We start from the raw sequence: 16,608 nt of genomic DNA on the forward strand, positions 1-16,608 counted from the left end.
ATTAAAGTTTTTAAAAGAAGTATTTGTGAACTGCTTTTAGAAAGTACTGAAAACCTTAAGTTTAAAGCTTTTGCAAAACTATTTGCTAGAATTTAAACAGAATAATAAAAATTGAAAATCACCAAATACACAACAGTTTAAAAAAAAAGTAAAATAAATTTAATTACAGTTATATAACTTTCGATTTGTTTTGTAATTTGTCCATTAGTTTTTAAAAAGCAGTTTTTAATTTAAGAGTAAAATAAGACTCTTTTTGGTTTAAAATATATTTTTGATTATCAAGTAAATCAAAATAGTTTTAGTTCAATTCAGCAGTTTTATTATTATTTATTATAATCTTTTAACAAAGGTATTTTTTACAGTATATTAAAAAAGTACTTTTTGGGTTTATTTCTAAATCTACTTCCTTCGCAATCTTCAGTTTGCATATTGTTGCGTCATAATACCTTCTCCCGTGCCTCTTGCTGCCATTTGCTGGTACATCGGTGGGTTGCCATAGCAACGACCCTGAAACTCGTTACCAAACGACCGGTCCCCGTAGCAACCGTTGAAGGGGGCGTTGTTGGTCTGCTGCTTGGAGTATGACGTCATGTGCACCCCGTAGTAGCTCGGCGGCTGGGTGCTCGGAAGCCTCCTTTCTGGGACACCAGCTGATTGGCTAGTTACGAACTGCTTGTTGTCCAGGTAGCTTCTTTCGCCGTTGTCCACTTGCATACCGTCTGTTTTTAGAATAGATTTTTAGATCCTAGCATATTTAATTGTTAGATATTGTCAATAATATTTGTTTTGTTTAACATAGCAAATGGAACACATTTAGAGCAACTGCTTGTACGTAAGAGTTTTTAATATACAACATTTTAGTAGTTAGGATTATTCAAGTAATCTTTATACTTTTAAAAATTATCTGAACAGTTTAAAATAAAAACATTCAACTGTATTAAGATTTAGTGCAATTGACTTAAGTTCAAGTTAACTTACTTTGCTGAAATGTCTCATCGCAAATGTTTAGGACAGGTAAATTTGTTTCTTCAGGAAAGTTTCCATAATGAATCTGCGGTTTCTGTTTAAAAAAAAAATTAGTTAATTTTAACTTGCACAGTAATTATTTTCAAATTGAAATACAAAAATAATACAAAACTTCTTTAAAAGTTACAAATACTACATCATTTTTGAGCTTTGCTTCAAGTAACTAATTCTTTTTTAGAACAATAGGTGTGGTATACGTAGAAAACATAATCTATGTTATAACGAATCAAAATGCTTCCGTATCTGAATTAATATTTAGCTTAAAACCTAGGTTTAATATTTATTCGTAATTCTTTATAGCAAGAAAAAAAACCTAAAATTTATCTTGTTTGATTTTACAAATAGCCATATTAAAAACTATAAACGTCAAAAATATTTTTTTTATTCTTTTTGCAGGAGAATTTAAATTATTTTTTCTCAATTGGTTTAAAGCTTTAAAGCTTAAATATTAAACTTATACTCATCAAAAACTAGATAATTGCTACTTTTTGATATTTTTATTTATTTTTTAATAAAAAATATAATTTTACAATGAAATGAATGAACATTAGAAGAAAAATATGATTTCTTAACTAACTACCTGTAAATTATTGTTTGTCGATGGAAAAGTGTCCATATTGCTGAAACCGTAAAGTTCCTGTTGATAGTTATGTCGTTAAAAGAAATTAAAATGGTTAGACTCTCTCTGTATTTTAAAATTAAGCTATCTGATAAAAACTCTGTAATAATGTTTAACTATAACGAAATGCTTATTTGAGTATAGAGAATAAAGTTACAATCAAAATACAAAAATATCATTTTAGAAAATAAATATATTCTTAAAAGATAATAATTTGCATGCATCTCAATGTTCTTAATTTAAGTTACCTGATTACTTTTGTTCATTTGAAAGTCGTTCGAGTTGCATCTCCGCGTATTAGCTTGATATGCAAACTTGTTATAAACATTTCCATTGTTTTGATGATTGAAGTTTTGTTGGCTTACTGCTGACGACCAGTTAACGTTCTATAGTTATTTAATTACAATTTATAACTTTTAATGATAATTTTATTTAGTACTAAAACTAAAATAATTTTTAAACTGGCAATCACTAAAGTAGTTTGCTAACGGTGTTTTAACATATTTTGTTTATTTATAACATCGTAAAAAGAAATTGGCTAAAAGAACTTTTATAAACAACTGACTCATTAAAAAAATACAAAGAAAGAGATCTTTCGTTTATTTAACATTTTAATTTCGCAAAAGAATAACATTTTATAGTTCATAAAATGTTAGTGTTACACAATCATACCATTTGTGTGTGTTCTTGAATCATATTGTTTTGTGTATTTCTTGAGCTGAAGTTGTTCAGAGCAAAACTTCTGTTGTTATCGGTTGAGTTACTCTGAGAAAAAGTTTAATAGTTAAAACAAAATAATAATTCATTTTTTAACATTTTAAACTGCTTTTAGTTATTTCCATTAATTTTCGAAGAGCAACTTATAAAAAATTATTTTCTAAATTAATTTTATTTTTAACATATTTTGATGTTAAAAGAATTCATTAAATCATTAAATGAAATTTGCTTCAAAACGTGATATCAATTAAAATTCAGCTTAACATTTTTTTGCGCATATTTTTTTCTCAAATGTCAACAACCAGTTTTTACTTTACGTCAAAAGGTGATACAATCTTGTCAAAACATTCTTTCAGATAAAATCAAACCTGTCCGAAGCGATATTCTGAACTCTGTTGAAATCGGTGGGGCATCGTGTTTGACCTGGACCTCTGAACCTGCTGGTTGTCGGGGCTGCTACCATGGTAACTGTTGACCACGTGGGTGGGTGAAATTACCCCGTTGAACATGTGAGAAGGGGACTTTTGTATTTCGTCGCTGCTTGGAGTAGCTGGCCTCTGTTAAGTATTTTTAAATGATGACTGCACGTTGTTTTTCATTGGTGTTTTTATTCTAGCTACTTGTAAAAAAAATGTTTAAAAAATAGCTGGCTTTTGTTAAGCAGTTTAAAAGACGTTTAAACGTTGTTCTTTTATTAGTCTTTTGTACAAATTATTTTTTCTTAAACTATTGCAACTATAAATGGTATTATTTTCAAAATATATGTGACATAATAAAAACTACATAGAAATTAGTAAATTAAACTTTTTATATAACGAACAAATCGCCAATACTTCACGAAAACAAGCTTTTTACAGCCAATACACACCAAAACAAAACATTTACACAAAAACACCTGGTGCAAATGAGTTGTCTTTAATTCAAAGAACCTAGCCTTGATTTTTATCTCAAAGCAGTTAATCAAGGCCTCCACACGTTGATTAATCACTTCAAGCGTGACAACATATCTCTTGCAAAATTACTGTGTTGCCGTAGTAACGAGTATCGATTGACACAGATCCCCTCAGAGTTCTCGGCAAACTCAAAAATAAAACTAATCCCCCGAGTCGAGAGGATCGATATACACGAAACTTTACCTACTTACTACGAGTAGTAAAGGAAGACTTTTACTTATCTTTGTGTCAGCAATTTTCGCAACAAATTTGCATGTTATGTATACTACAAGTTCAAACAGAAGAATGATTAGTTGGTTATTAACCGGATTATTTAACCTGCAGCGAATATATCGATCTTTTTCTTGTGCTTTTACAGCATGTGCTTCCGTTTTTGCTCGTTTTATTTCCTTACATAAGTCTAATAAATCAAGCTTGATCATTGTGAAAATGTCTTAACCGGACTTTGTAGTTATGCAAGTTTTGTAGATTTTATAAAGTTAATTAAAAATAAGGTGTAATTCGTATTAAATCAAACACAACTTTTTATTAATCATAAAGTTTATATAGATAGTATTTTTAAAATTTTGTGAATATTTTTTTTTGTATAAATTAACCAATGTTATTTTTCAACATCTGTAGTTTACGTTGCATCATAATGCTATTGTAGTTGAACTATTTTTCTTTCTATATATAAAAGTGTAGTCAAACTATACTTAAAATAGTTTCATAAGAATTTAGCTCAACGTAAAAACGATAATGAATAAAGCAGTCTTCAAAAGCCCATTACAGCTTTTCCACGGAAATCAAAACATGAATGGAGTTCTAGTGCATGTTAATGTTAAAACAACAACTAGCAAAGTTCAAAATACACAGTGTGTTTATTTCAAAGTACACAGTTTTTAAATTACCTGTAAAAGTGCAGCCAAGTGAGGTGTGGTCTCTAATAACGTCCTTTCACTTTGATCCTGGAAAATGATAAAAATAACTAATTAAAAGCTAAGTTTCACTCAGTTTTACTACTTTTTTATTTTCAAACACTTAGTATTAGCAATCTTCATTTGCTTTGCTTTTAGTAAACACCATTTTGATTTAATTTTCGATTAAAAAAAAAGAAGCGTTTTCAACAGATGACGACTTATAATTGCAAACAAGAGCAACTCTAAGGGTTTTTTCAGTTCATTTTTTCATTAAGCTCAAACACTACATCTGATAGAATTGCGTATAATTTTTATGTTATATAAATAATTTATGTACCTTTGTTTTCCTACAAGTTATGCAAACTTTGGCAAAAACAATGAACTTAAAGTTCAGTTTGCATAAATTGTGTAATATTATAATTGAACAGCCTTTTTTTTTTAATTTTTTTAAAACTTATCACTAGGTATGTATTGCAAAAACTTGAAAAACTAACAATGAAATTAATTTCACTTTTTTAGCTTACTTATTATTGAAAAATAATTTTTACCGTTCTGAAAATGAAATTTTGTAATAACATAATTAGCAAGCACTATTTAATTAAAACTAATGTAAAGTTAAGAATTATTATTTTTATAAACCCAAAAGTTTTGTCTATAAAAAATTATTTTTTATTAAAAATATTTCAAGAGTGTGCCAAAAACTCACTGTAAACCATCTAAATTTAAATTAACATTAAACATATAACTTGGCTTTCCCTGGTTTATCATAAATATGATCTGGTAAAACTAAGAGTAAATTATTGTTAAGGTTTATCAACTGTCACCAAACTTTAAACCATTTGTAATTTCAAGAGATCGATTAGAATTTATTAAAGCCAAGGGTGATAAAATGCATCAATGCTATAAAAAGGAAGCTGTGAGATAGATGATTGATTTTCCTTCTTGCACTATAACTAGCTCAAGCCAAGTGAATGGATGAAATTTAATAACCAGGTCAAATCACGTTTTTGATTGAAAACCGGCAAAGAAAAAAGCAGGTCAGGTAATTTTATAAAAACCAAAGTTCAGGCCAACTGTCAATGTGGAATAAAAAAGTTATTAAACTTGTAATTTATAATGAATTTTGTTGTTGAACTTGAGTCTTTGCTGACGCCTTTAGGTCTGTATTTTTTATTTGCTCGCTTTAATATTTAATAAGTAAGATAGGTTTGTCTATCAACGTTTACTTTTTGTATTTAAATTGTAAAAAAAACCTTAATAACAACTCAACATTAATTCATAGAGAAATAATATCAGTGTTATGTTAATTACTGTTTTAAACGGTTTCAGTCCACAACTCACTATTTTTTGTTAATTTCAAACTTAACTTACTTTTAAACCATTTATAACTCATTTTATGAAAAAGGAAAGTTCTCAGTTGTTATCACTTAAATTTTAATTTAACAAATTGTTTTTAAGTTCAACAAGTTTCAAATGCTAACCATTTATAAAAAAAAAAATGTAAACAATGTTATTAATTTTATTTATAAAAACTTACAAAGTCTACAGACGCAGAGCTGCCAGAATTTACGCCAAGTTTCAGTTGATCTGCAGAAAAATCAAGTATTAAGTAAATAGCAAGATCAGTTTACGAGTTTTAACACTATTAATAAAGGTTTTGAAAAAAAGCTTATGTTTAAAATACGATTGTTTAAGGATTTATAACACATTCCAACTTTTTCAATATTTAAAGATTAATTTCAGTTCTTTTACCAGTAGCTTACAAATTAAGTTTTTGATTTTTTTTCTTAATCTGTGTAGCTAACTTTTAACAAAGTTTCAATAGTTAAAACATGTTGTTTATACAAATATAACAACTATAGCGTTTGAAATCATACACTTTAAAAAACAGCCACTTACCTTAAAAGCTTAAATTATGTAAAGTATGTAAAATATTTTTACAACGAGATACTCAAACTCCGTAATAATAACGCATACTTAAGGTGGTTAGAAGTCATTTCAGTATAAATATACATATCAGAATATGTATTTGATTATATAAAAAAAATTTTCAAGTAAATATTTATTACGTAGCTTTATTATGAAAGTATTTTGATACCTTTAAAATATTTGATTAAATAACTATACATTTTAATGAACATTTGATAATTATAAAAAACGATTGATTATCCTTCTACATATAATAAACTTGAATCAACAACAACTGTGTAAAGTCGTATAAGTTCACAAAACGTTTAAATCGCCCAAAACAAAACTCACCCAATCTGCGGTTGGACCCTTCCGAACTGAAATAACCGATGCTGGTGTCTGCAATAAAAAAAACCAAATAAGCGAAACAAAATGCGCAAAAATTACAATAATGCGATTATCCCAATTGAGTAAATCGCCTGTGCGTTGAAAACGAGGTGAATTTTCGGAGAGGGAGTAAACAAAGCAGTATGTAGGTCGCCCAATTGAAATTGTAGGTCACAAGACTGCGAAGACTTGCGGTCAGCTTTCGAGTGATGAGGCGCTTTGTGCGGCAGCTGAAGAATTCGCAACTGGAGCGCATAGCACGCTATTTTGTATGAGAAATTTTATGACTTTTTTTATTTTTTTATTTTATTCAAAAATATGCGGAAAATGCTTTCTTTTTGCTTAAAAAGAGGATTGATAAAAATTTTGATCGTTGTTATAAATAAAAAACTAAGAACTGTTATAAAGTAAGATTTAATACATTGAAAACGTTAAAAACACAACTGTAAACAACACACTTTCGCTTTTCTTTTGCAAGCGACCATTAAAAGCCGCGCTCCAAAAACCTGTACGAAAAACTCTCGAAGCGCAAATTTTAATTTTAATCCCTGGAAGCAGGCAATTAGCATTCGCGCGCGCTGATTAACGAAACCGTCTTTCTGTGTGTGACGTCATAATGCTTGCAGCGGGAAAAACATGTACAAAGTTAAAAATTTCATACATGGCCTGATGCTGGCGCGCGCTCACATAATTGGTGCAAAATTACAGCGACCTTTTTGCGTTGTGAAAATGTATAGAAGAGCGGGGATTTGTGAAAACAAAGCGCTTTTCGTAATTTGCAGCATGACACGGCGATCAGTCGAATGAATTGGGCTGTCACCTGATTTGCGATTGGGGTCACCAGAGTTTAATAGGATTTATTAGGGCAATCGAAGATGGAATTGTATTGTTCCGCAATTGGCTTTGAAGACAAAAGTTTAGAAAAAGTTTTAAGAAATTGGGTCAAATGCACTAATTTGGTTTTAGGCTAAATATTACATGTGAGTTAGTTTATTTTTTGAATGTTATCTCTAAAATTTTGAATAAATTCCAATAACAATTAAAAGTTTACTTTCGCCTCTGTTTCTTGAAAACAATATTTTTATAAATGTTTTGAATAGCTTTAAACTGTATAAAAGCAGTTCTAAGCTTATTTATTTCCCTAAGTTTAAAACATATATCATAGAGAGTAAACTTTGATAAAACAAACAAATTAATAATAATAATAAAATAGAATTAAAAAACTTAAAACGATTGTTTCTAATGTTACACTGTACGAGGGTATAAATTTAAGTTTGTTTTTATTTTGCTTGATTTATTGTGGTCTTTTGTTGATATATGCAAATTCACTTCAAGTGCTAAATTGAGTTTTAACTACAAACTTCTTCTTAATTACTAAGTACACAAAGTAATTTTAACTACTAATTAAGAATATAAATCTAAAACTAATTTGTTATGTAACGAATTTAACTTTTTATACTTTTAAGAAACGTATGTCATTTAAGTTATTTCTGCTTTACGTAACTTAAAGTTTTAATAAACAATTATGGAATTATTTGAGAAACAACTGACCAGTTTGATTCTCTAGTCTTTTAAGTTTAGGTTTCCCTATTTAAACTTCAAAGTATAAAAAGCACATGATGCCAAAAATATTTACGATAAAAACTGTTGTACAGTTTGTGTAAATTTAAAACAGATACTTTCAAAGTGGCAGTGCAAAACAATAAACAATACTTAACAATCGAAATGGTCTAAAAATGTTTAAACGCATCCTTATTTGTCTTTATACTTTATGTGTACACTATGACATCACAACTAACCAGTGGAGTGCATGTCGATTTCACTGCTGCAGCTAGTGAACTTGGAAGGGGAATTTCTGCCAAAACTAGATGCTATCGAGTCTGATTTTTGCCTGTTTGTAGTTTTTACAAACAATGTTAAAGTTGATTAAATTCATTGGGAAACTTATATAAAATATTTAATGTTAAAGGTACTATAACTATACGAAAATTTACTTTTAAAACAAAAATTGTTTTATTGATGTTAACAAAAACATAAAATAAAATTTTACCAATGTTCATATCAAGTCAAACTATTTTAACTATTCAATGTTATGAGTTCAGTTCGATATTTAATTAATTATGACGAATTAGCAAAAGTTGCTAGAGAAACACCTTTTTGATACAGATGAATTTCCTATTAAAATTGTAAATTCATCGCATAAGACATTAGTCACGAAGCATACCATATTTAAGTCAAATACATAAGTATTAAACAACAAAGCAATTTTTTTTTCTCTGCAGCAGTATAGTTTCTCTAAACCACTTTTTGCAACAACTTATTTGTTTAAAAGTTGAAAAAGTTAGATTTTATTTGCTTTTTTAAACAACTTGAAAATAAAAGTTTAGTAACAAAACTGTTTAAAGTATCACTGAAAAATCAGTGCTCTATACTTTTTTCACAAAAAAAATAATCTAGTTAATACGTCATATATTAGTGTTTATAGGTCACGCTTCTAATACACAATTGAGACAAAAATTTTTAAAACTCAAGCACTGCTGACAGTTGTGATCTTTAAAAAGTGCCGTTGACATTTGTAGTTTTTGTTAAACTAACAATTACATGAAAATAAAGGAAAAACAACTCAATTGACTTTATAAGCTGGAATGAAACTGACAACTTTAAGAGTTTTTAAGCCTTTTATGAGCAACAAAAATTTAAATGACTTTAAAAGCTTAGGCTATTTCATCTATAGTCTTCATTTTCATGAGTTTCATAACGTTTTCTGCTTAAAAAAACTTGTATCAACTATTTATTCTTAAGTGTTCTGTTGCAACACTAAAAGTATAGCTTCTAAGAATAAACTTTTTCAAAATTTTTTTGCACGTTATTCATTGGGTGTAAAACGATATTTCTAATCAAATATGCCACACAAACTTTGTGCTACAAAATAAGGCAGGAAATCACTTTGCCAATGCTCTAAAATCTTTAAAAGTTTTTTTTTCCGATTTGAAATAGTTTATATTAAAGTTCCTTTGGTATTTGGGGTTAAACAAAAAGTCTGTAAAACATACGTAATGCAATCAGAGCCGAAAAACGCGTGTCAGAACGAAAATGTTACAACAAAGCACAAAGCAATGTGTGAAAACACTTCTGACCTTCTACTGAAATAAAAAGTGTCACAGAATTCACGTCGCCTGCGTCACAAACGCAGATTTACAAATTTGTACAAAAAACATGCACCGTGAATTTAATCGGAAGTATTTACCAAACACCCGTTCTTTTATGTCGCACCGAAAATAGCTGAACTTTGTTACTTTGAAATTAAGCGCTCCTTTTTAATTAAAAAATCAAGCGAAATACGTTCGTTTCCCTCTTTTGGAAGTAGAGCACGCCAAAATTCGCTAATCTAATTTTTCGGATGAAAAAGCCTTTTTTGTTTCTTTCGCTCATTACAAATGATTAATTACGGATGGAATTGGCATATTTGTTCCACACACTGAGTCATGTGTTTTACACGGTGCTTTTAGCCCTTGGGGTAGGTGAATACCTTTTAAACTTTGAAATAGTCGTTCGCGTTTGTTTACGGAAAGGTAAATTGTTTAAAGCTTTGAAAGCCCACTTATTGTTATTTGCCTCAAAATTAGCGCTTTTACTTTTAAAACTTTTGTAGAAAACTTCACATTTGATTTAAAAGGTGCGGTTTGAATGAATACAGCTTTTTAGCTTTAAAATTAGTTTTCTAATTATAGGTTGCATGTAACTGTATTGCAAATTAACCTTTAATGATCAAGTTTTGCCTTAATTACCCTATTGAATGAATTATATTTATATTGAAAAGTATCTGCATAAGAAAAATTTAGCCGAGTTGTTCTGCAAAAACATTTTGAAATAATCAGTGCGTGCAATTGTTTCAGCTGCAAAAGTTCACAATGTTATCGACTAAACAATGTAATTTTTCCTTTTAGACGCTTTTATTTTCACAGCTAATTTTTACAACACATCCCAAATTTTTTTTTAATGCAACAGTACAAAAATTACAGTTGTTTTTGAAACTATATTTTTTTTTGATTCTTTAACTATTTTAAAGCTAATAAAAACAATTTACAAACTTAGTTTCAAAATTACAACATGTAAATGTGTTAGCTATGTTTAAAATACAATATTTAAAAATACAGCTCTATTTTTATAACTTAATACTGTATATATCATAAATGCTTATTACTATCACAAACACAGCGTATCAGTTACCTGTACTCGGTGAAGCGTGCAATTTGCGTCACGTGACCCAAGGACATATGCTCCATTTTGTCTTTCTGCGGAAATATTAATGATTAATACTCTGTATGGGTGGGAAATAGTGTTGTTTGCAGCAAAAAAAAATAATCTATACGTTGCATTGCAACCGAAATTGTCAAAGTTTGTGGTTTGTGCGCTGATAAAGTTGTAATGGCTGTACTGGTGCTTTTGAAAAATGTTTTGTTGAGCAAGCTGGAAAAGTTTACATACATAAAGCAATACTTTATTCTGCTTTTCTGCAAGCAAACACTGAGCTTCATTCGTTTTTACAGATTATATATCAAAAGATAAGTGAAATTCTGACGTAATTTTAATTTTTTATTGAAGTTTTTGCTACATTATCACCTAATGTTTGATAAACTTTCGATAAAAAACAACACTGTTGTTATGTAATACAAACAGTATATTTGACAATTATGTCTTGAAACTATACAGTCATTAAGTCAAAATATCTTTAAAAAAATTTCAGCACCACACTTTTCAAAACCCCAAAACCACTCGAAATAAATATTGTATGTGCAACTATATACTTAAAAAAAATTTCGCTTTTGATGGCAATTCTAAGCCAAAGAATTTAAATTTTTTTCTTTCTAAAAGTTACACTACTCAGCATTTTTGCATGAATTTGACCAAAAGCGTATTAACTTGTAATTTAAAGTGTTTCTTTAACAGTTTAATGTTTTTATAAAATATTTGCATTTTTTTTTAATTTACGTTGTATAAGCTAGTCTTGTTAATATATTAAACGGATATAAAAAAGTTACAATATGTGTACTGCTTTAAATAAATATATCATTGTTTGTTCAAAAGCTTAAAGATCAATTGAGTTTTATTTGTATTAGTATATGAGTTGCTTAAACTATATGCACAAGGTCAACTGAAAATAAAGATAAATTTATGACAAACAGAAATGTTTATTAAATGCACTATACATCTTTATAGTTAGTAAAAAAATTAAAAAATTCTAAGAAAATATTTTTTCAATAGAATAAGAATTATTTTGCAACATTTTTGATAAAAATAAAGTTAAAAATAAAACGACTTAATATTATAATTGCTCTACTCACACATTAAAGTTAAAATTTAAATTGAAAACTCATAACATTAACAAAACTAATAAAAACTAAAATGGGTGTTGAAAAAAATAATAATAAGTTTTAATATACTTGAAGATTTCACAGTTAAATATAAACACCAACTTTTACGTCGTGCTTGTTCTTCAGGTTGCTGACGTACACCGAGTCCATGGTGCTGGACCTGTCCTTGTGCCCCGTCTTCTGCTTCTTCTTGGCCTGCTTGGCCGCCTCGTAGTTCACCATCCACCACGACGACTTGCCCGTGCCCTCGTTCTGCACCCGCTTGAACTTGGAGTGCAGCGACAAGTTGTGACGGATCGAGTTCTGATTGTAGAATTTTGATAAAGTTATATTTAGTGCACTAGGTTTAGTTGCTTTTTGATTTAGTAATCTTTTATCAAGTATCTTATACATTAAGTAATGCTTCAAAAAAAAAAAAAAAAGTTAATTATTTGATTTCTCTTAAACAAATTAACAACACAAAAAAAAAACCGTTAGTAGTAATATTACATTTAAATATTTAAAAATTTCCTTTTTTTAACGAACAAAGCAGAAAACAAAAATCAATCAAAGCTATGACGTCACCTTCCACCCCGCGGAGGAGTTGCTGTCGCCCTTCTTCTTGAAGTAGGGAACGTTCCTGGTCATCCAGTCGTATATTTGCGAGAGGGTCAGCCTCCCGTCCGGGCTGCTCTCTATCGCCTTCGTGATCAGCTCCGCGTAGCTCAGGTTGCCCCACGCGTTCTTCCTGTGCAAAAATATTAAATATATGAAAAAAAAAAACTTTCTTGTGGAAAAATTAACAAGGTTGACTTTTTAGGACAAATAACATAAAACAATTTAACAGAAATGTTTTAAATATTTACTACCGAAATAGTTGTTTACAAAATAACTTAAAACATAACTAAAACCAAATAAATTTTGATTTTTAATTCTAAACTTTTTGTGCTACTACTAAGATAACAAAAAATTTACATTTAATACATAAGCAGTAGTAAACAAGTTACAGTTTTAAAATATCGGTTTGCACATGTTACAACTAGTAAAACAATCAAAAGTAAACAATGTAAAACTAAAACACTTTTTCACACAAGTTACAAGTGCAAATATTTAAAAAAAAATGTTTTCACAGTATTTAATATATAAAAACCTGCTGGTCTGTTTCTGAGGTTTCGAACCGACAGACATGCATCTTTTTGTTCTCGGAGCTTTTTCTTCTTCTACATTATCAGATATGAGGTTTTGGAAGAGCGGGTCTTTAACTGTAAGTAGTTATAAAGTTAAAAAAAATATATAATTGATTGTCTTAAACTTGTCTCAACTTGCTCGAATCTAAGTTTAAAGCTGACATAAGCGTTTTAAATAAAAAAAAATAATATACATAAATACGTATATACTTGTAAAGTATTTTTTATTTTCTAAAGGTTGAATGTTCTTATTGAAATAATCAATATTAAGAACAAAAAACAGATAACAATAAAAAAAAGATCAAAATAACAGCCTGAAGAAAAACAAAAAGTTAAAACTTGTTTGATCAGCGGAAAACTCGAACAGCGACTTGTCTATCTTCCGCTCCTCAACCGTCCTGCCGAAGTTGAACGGCTTCTTCTCCGACTTCACGTTGCTCTCGATCAGCTCCCGCAGCGAGCTCCTGCCCGGGTCGAACTTGTTGTCGTCCAAAAACCCCCCGCACTGAAAGCCGGACGCCTGACCGAGGTCGTGGTCCAGCGGAAAGTCCAGCCCGCCCGAGTAAAACCCGTCGGGGAACGGATCGCCGATGGTCGGCGGCGAGTAGTTCGACGTCGGGTCGTGGCAGAGGGGCGAAGTCATTATGACGTCATCGAAGGAAAGGTCGTCGAAGTCGATGGCGGGAAAAGTCGGGTCTTCCTCCTCGCTCTTTACTGGCGGGAAGGGAGGCGGGAAAGCGGGCTCTTGTGGCGGGAAAAACTGCGAGTCGTTCATTTTTGTTGGTTTTCAGTTATTTTCGAAGTTTGCTTGCTTTGATTATATGAATTAGTAAAATCTGTAAACAAGGTATATAAAACTAGATTGAAAACGATAAGATAAAGTGTAATAATTAATATAGAGTTTTTACATACAATTTTTTTTTAATCATAAGCTTCTACATTTTTATTACAGTTCTGCACTTACCAATCAAAACAACTATTTTTGTGTAAATAAAGTCTCATTATATATAAACTAATAGTTTTAAATAATGTTCTCAAAAAAGGTTGACTTCTAAATAACTACATAACATTAAAGAAAATCATTCTGTACTAATTCAAACTACAGTAGTTGTAAAAGGAGTATAAAAGTTAACGAAAACTAAATACATCCTTTATTGACATATTTTACAACTGTTTAAACCTAATGACTTTACAGCTACTATAAATAAAAAAAACTTTCCTTTGTTAAGCTGCAAAGTTTTTATTACACCTCGAAATAGGCAGCGTATGCGTAAAAAACTTTTGTTCTTTTTAAAAACTTTTTTATGGTTAAATTTACATTCAATTTTGTTTTATGTTATAAAAGCTAATTGTTTTTTGCATTTAAGCAAGTCCAGCTCTTTTTCTCTCCTATGTGGCTTATTAAACAGAGAAAAAGTTCTTTTGAGAATTTTACTTTCCTTGTGTTCGTCTTTTAAGTAAACCCAAATGCTTAAGCACAATTACTACTTACGCATGTACATTTATTTTTTATATTTCTAAAGAAAAAAAAACATCATGAGTTTAAACGCACTCTAAACTCAAACTTGGCGAAATTGTTAATGATTAACTATTTCAATTACATATTTATTTTAAATTATGGAAGTTTTTCCTTACTAAAAAATCAGTTTAATTTCTAAACCTTACTAATTTGTTTAAAACTATTTTTTTAGATAAAAAGAAAACGATATATAAATTGATTTATTTTAAACTCATTTAAACTAAGTATCTAATAAAAGTACTTTCCATATCCGATTCAAGCACCAATTAAACTTCTTCAAATTAACAAACTATTTTTAACTAAAACAAAAAAAAAGGAAAAACGCTGTATAAATATTCTAAACATATTTTGTGAACGCAAATTAAAAAAAAATATTACAAAAATTCTTCAACATTCAATTCACTTTTCCACACTACCTTAGTTCGAGCTTCGCCTGAGAAATAAAAGTGTGGAATTTGTAAATCATGTCGCCACACTCGACACTTGAGGCGACACAGAGGTAGCGAAACGCTGAAAGCGAGATAATTTGGCTGATTTCGTTTCAGTTTGGATATAATGCGTCACAGGATAGCATTTTGCCCTATAAAATGAAACTAGTTCAGATTCATGCCTTTTAAAATTTATTTTAAAGTTTCTACCTAAATTATTTGTGTTTTGACTAAAAAGACTTAAAAAAAAGTTATAATTCTTCTTTTTTTTACTACTATTAGCTTTATTAATTAAACTTCATTCATAAGATTAGTGTTGTTTACAAACCTTGCAAATACAATGCAGCTTATTGGTTGTTCTCATTGCAAAACATTTTAAGTAATATAAGTTGAACCTTTTAAGTAACACATAAGTTGTATTAAATTTATTGTTTATATTTTAAATGTATATCTACAACCATAATTTAATCTTCATCTTAAAAATATCTTATAAAATATAGAAAAAAAAACACAACAACAAATTTTATAGTTTTAAGAAATATTCTTATAAACAAACTAGAATTATATGTTTAAATCAAATCTAAATGTTCTGTCTGCAATTTTAATTACATAGAAAATATTGTGTGTTTTAAGCTAAATCAACTTTTGTTCTATTTTTTATTCAACGTACAACTACAAACTGTAATAACTTTATTATAAGTTTTATAGAAAATTTTAAATGAAAATCTAAAATAATTTGAAGCGTATAAAACAAGTACTGTATCGACTCATTTTTACATGCAACATTTATGCAAAATAAAACAATTTTTAATAAAAACACTCGACATCTGTGCCGTGATAAATTTTCAACGGACAAACTTAATATATTCATATGTGTATTCAACAAATACAGCGTAAATAATCTCGTTCAAAGTCCGGTTTAATCGATTTGAACTTGCATAAATGAAAGCCTGCATGAAAAGCTGAACGTTCCGAATATTGATAATGTTTGTTTATTAGACAAACTTACGGTTTGCTGTGTTCATTTGAAAATTGTCACAAAAATATAAACATAAATTTTTGTAAATTTCACGCTAAATTTATCGTTTTTGTTGTATAAAATTATCAAAAAAGAGTAGGGAAGTTTAAAAGCATTAAAGTAAAATTTTAAATTCCAAGAACTACAAAAGTCATGATAAACATACTTTTGTTCGAAAAGACTAGACTGCTGTGTTTTAATTCCAAAAATATTATTTAAGGCTTTCCAAAACTTGTATTTAAAACTTAGTATTTTTTAAAGTGTAATTAATTCTTTATCGTGAAGCTTTGGAAATTATTATTTAGTTTTCATATTGTAGTAAGAAGCCAGCATGTAAAATACACAAATTGTAACAAATGCAACTTTCCAATCAACTTGAACTTACAGCACTGCTACACTTTTAAAATCACTCACGCGTAACGATTGTGTGTGTTGCGCGTAGCCCTGTAGTATATACCGCTACCTAGTGTTTAGCTAAAATAATTACAGTTTAGTTTCGTTTTTGCCATATAATGGTAAGGTACAGAATTTTGAATGCAATTTGAACTTTTTTATAAATGAAATGTTAACTAGTTTATTTAAGTCTTAAAATA

At 29.1% G+C, this 16,608-nt stretch overlaps 1 protein-coding gene across 1 annotated transcript; it reads right to left on the reverse strand.

Moving 5' to 3' along the window:
* Positions 1–205: 205 nt before the first annotated feature.
* Positions 206–13,882, reverse strand: LOC145835859 (uncharacterized). The gene is made up of 15 exons (XM_082943600.1): positions 13,390–13,882; positions 13,014–13,125; positions 12,449–12,611; positions 11,987–12,187; positions 10,740–10,804; positions 8,309–8,400; positions 6,474–6,521; positions 5,752–5,801; positions 4,206–4,262; positions 2,731–2,919; positions 2,318–2,410; positions 1,894–2,031; positions 1,607–1,663; positions 979–1,060; positions 206–719 (listed from the first exon to the last, which is right to left on the reverse strand). The coding sequence occupies exons 1-15, from the start codon at positions 13,823–13,825 to the stop codon at positions 418–420; spliced, it is 2,085 nt and encodes a 694-aa protein (XP_082799726.1). The 5' UTR covers positions 13,826–13,882; the 3' UTR covers positions 206–417.
* Positions 13,883–16,608: the final 2,726 nt, after the last annotated feature.

This window comes from Thalia democratica, chromosome 5 (assembly GCF_965202585.1).
Source record: "Thalia democratica chromosome 5, ktThaDemo2.hap1.1, whole genome shotgun sequence".
Lineage (NCBI taxonomy): Eukaryota > Metazoa > Chordata > Thaliacea > Salpida > Salpidae > Thalia > Thalia democratica.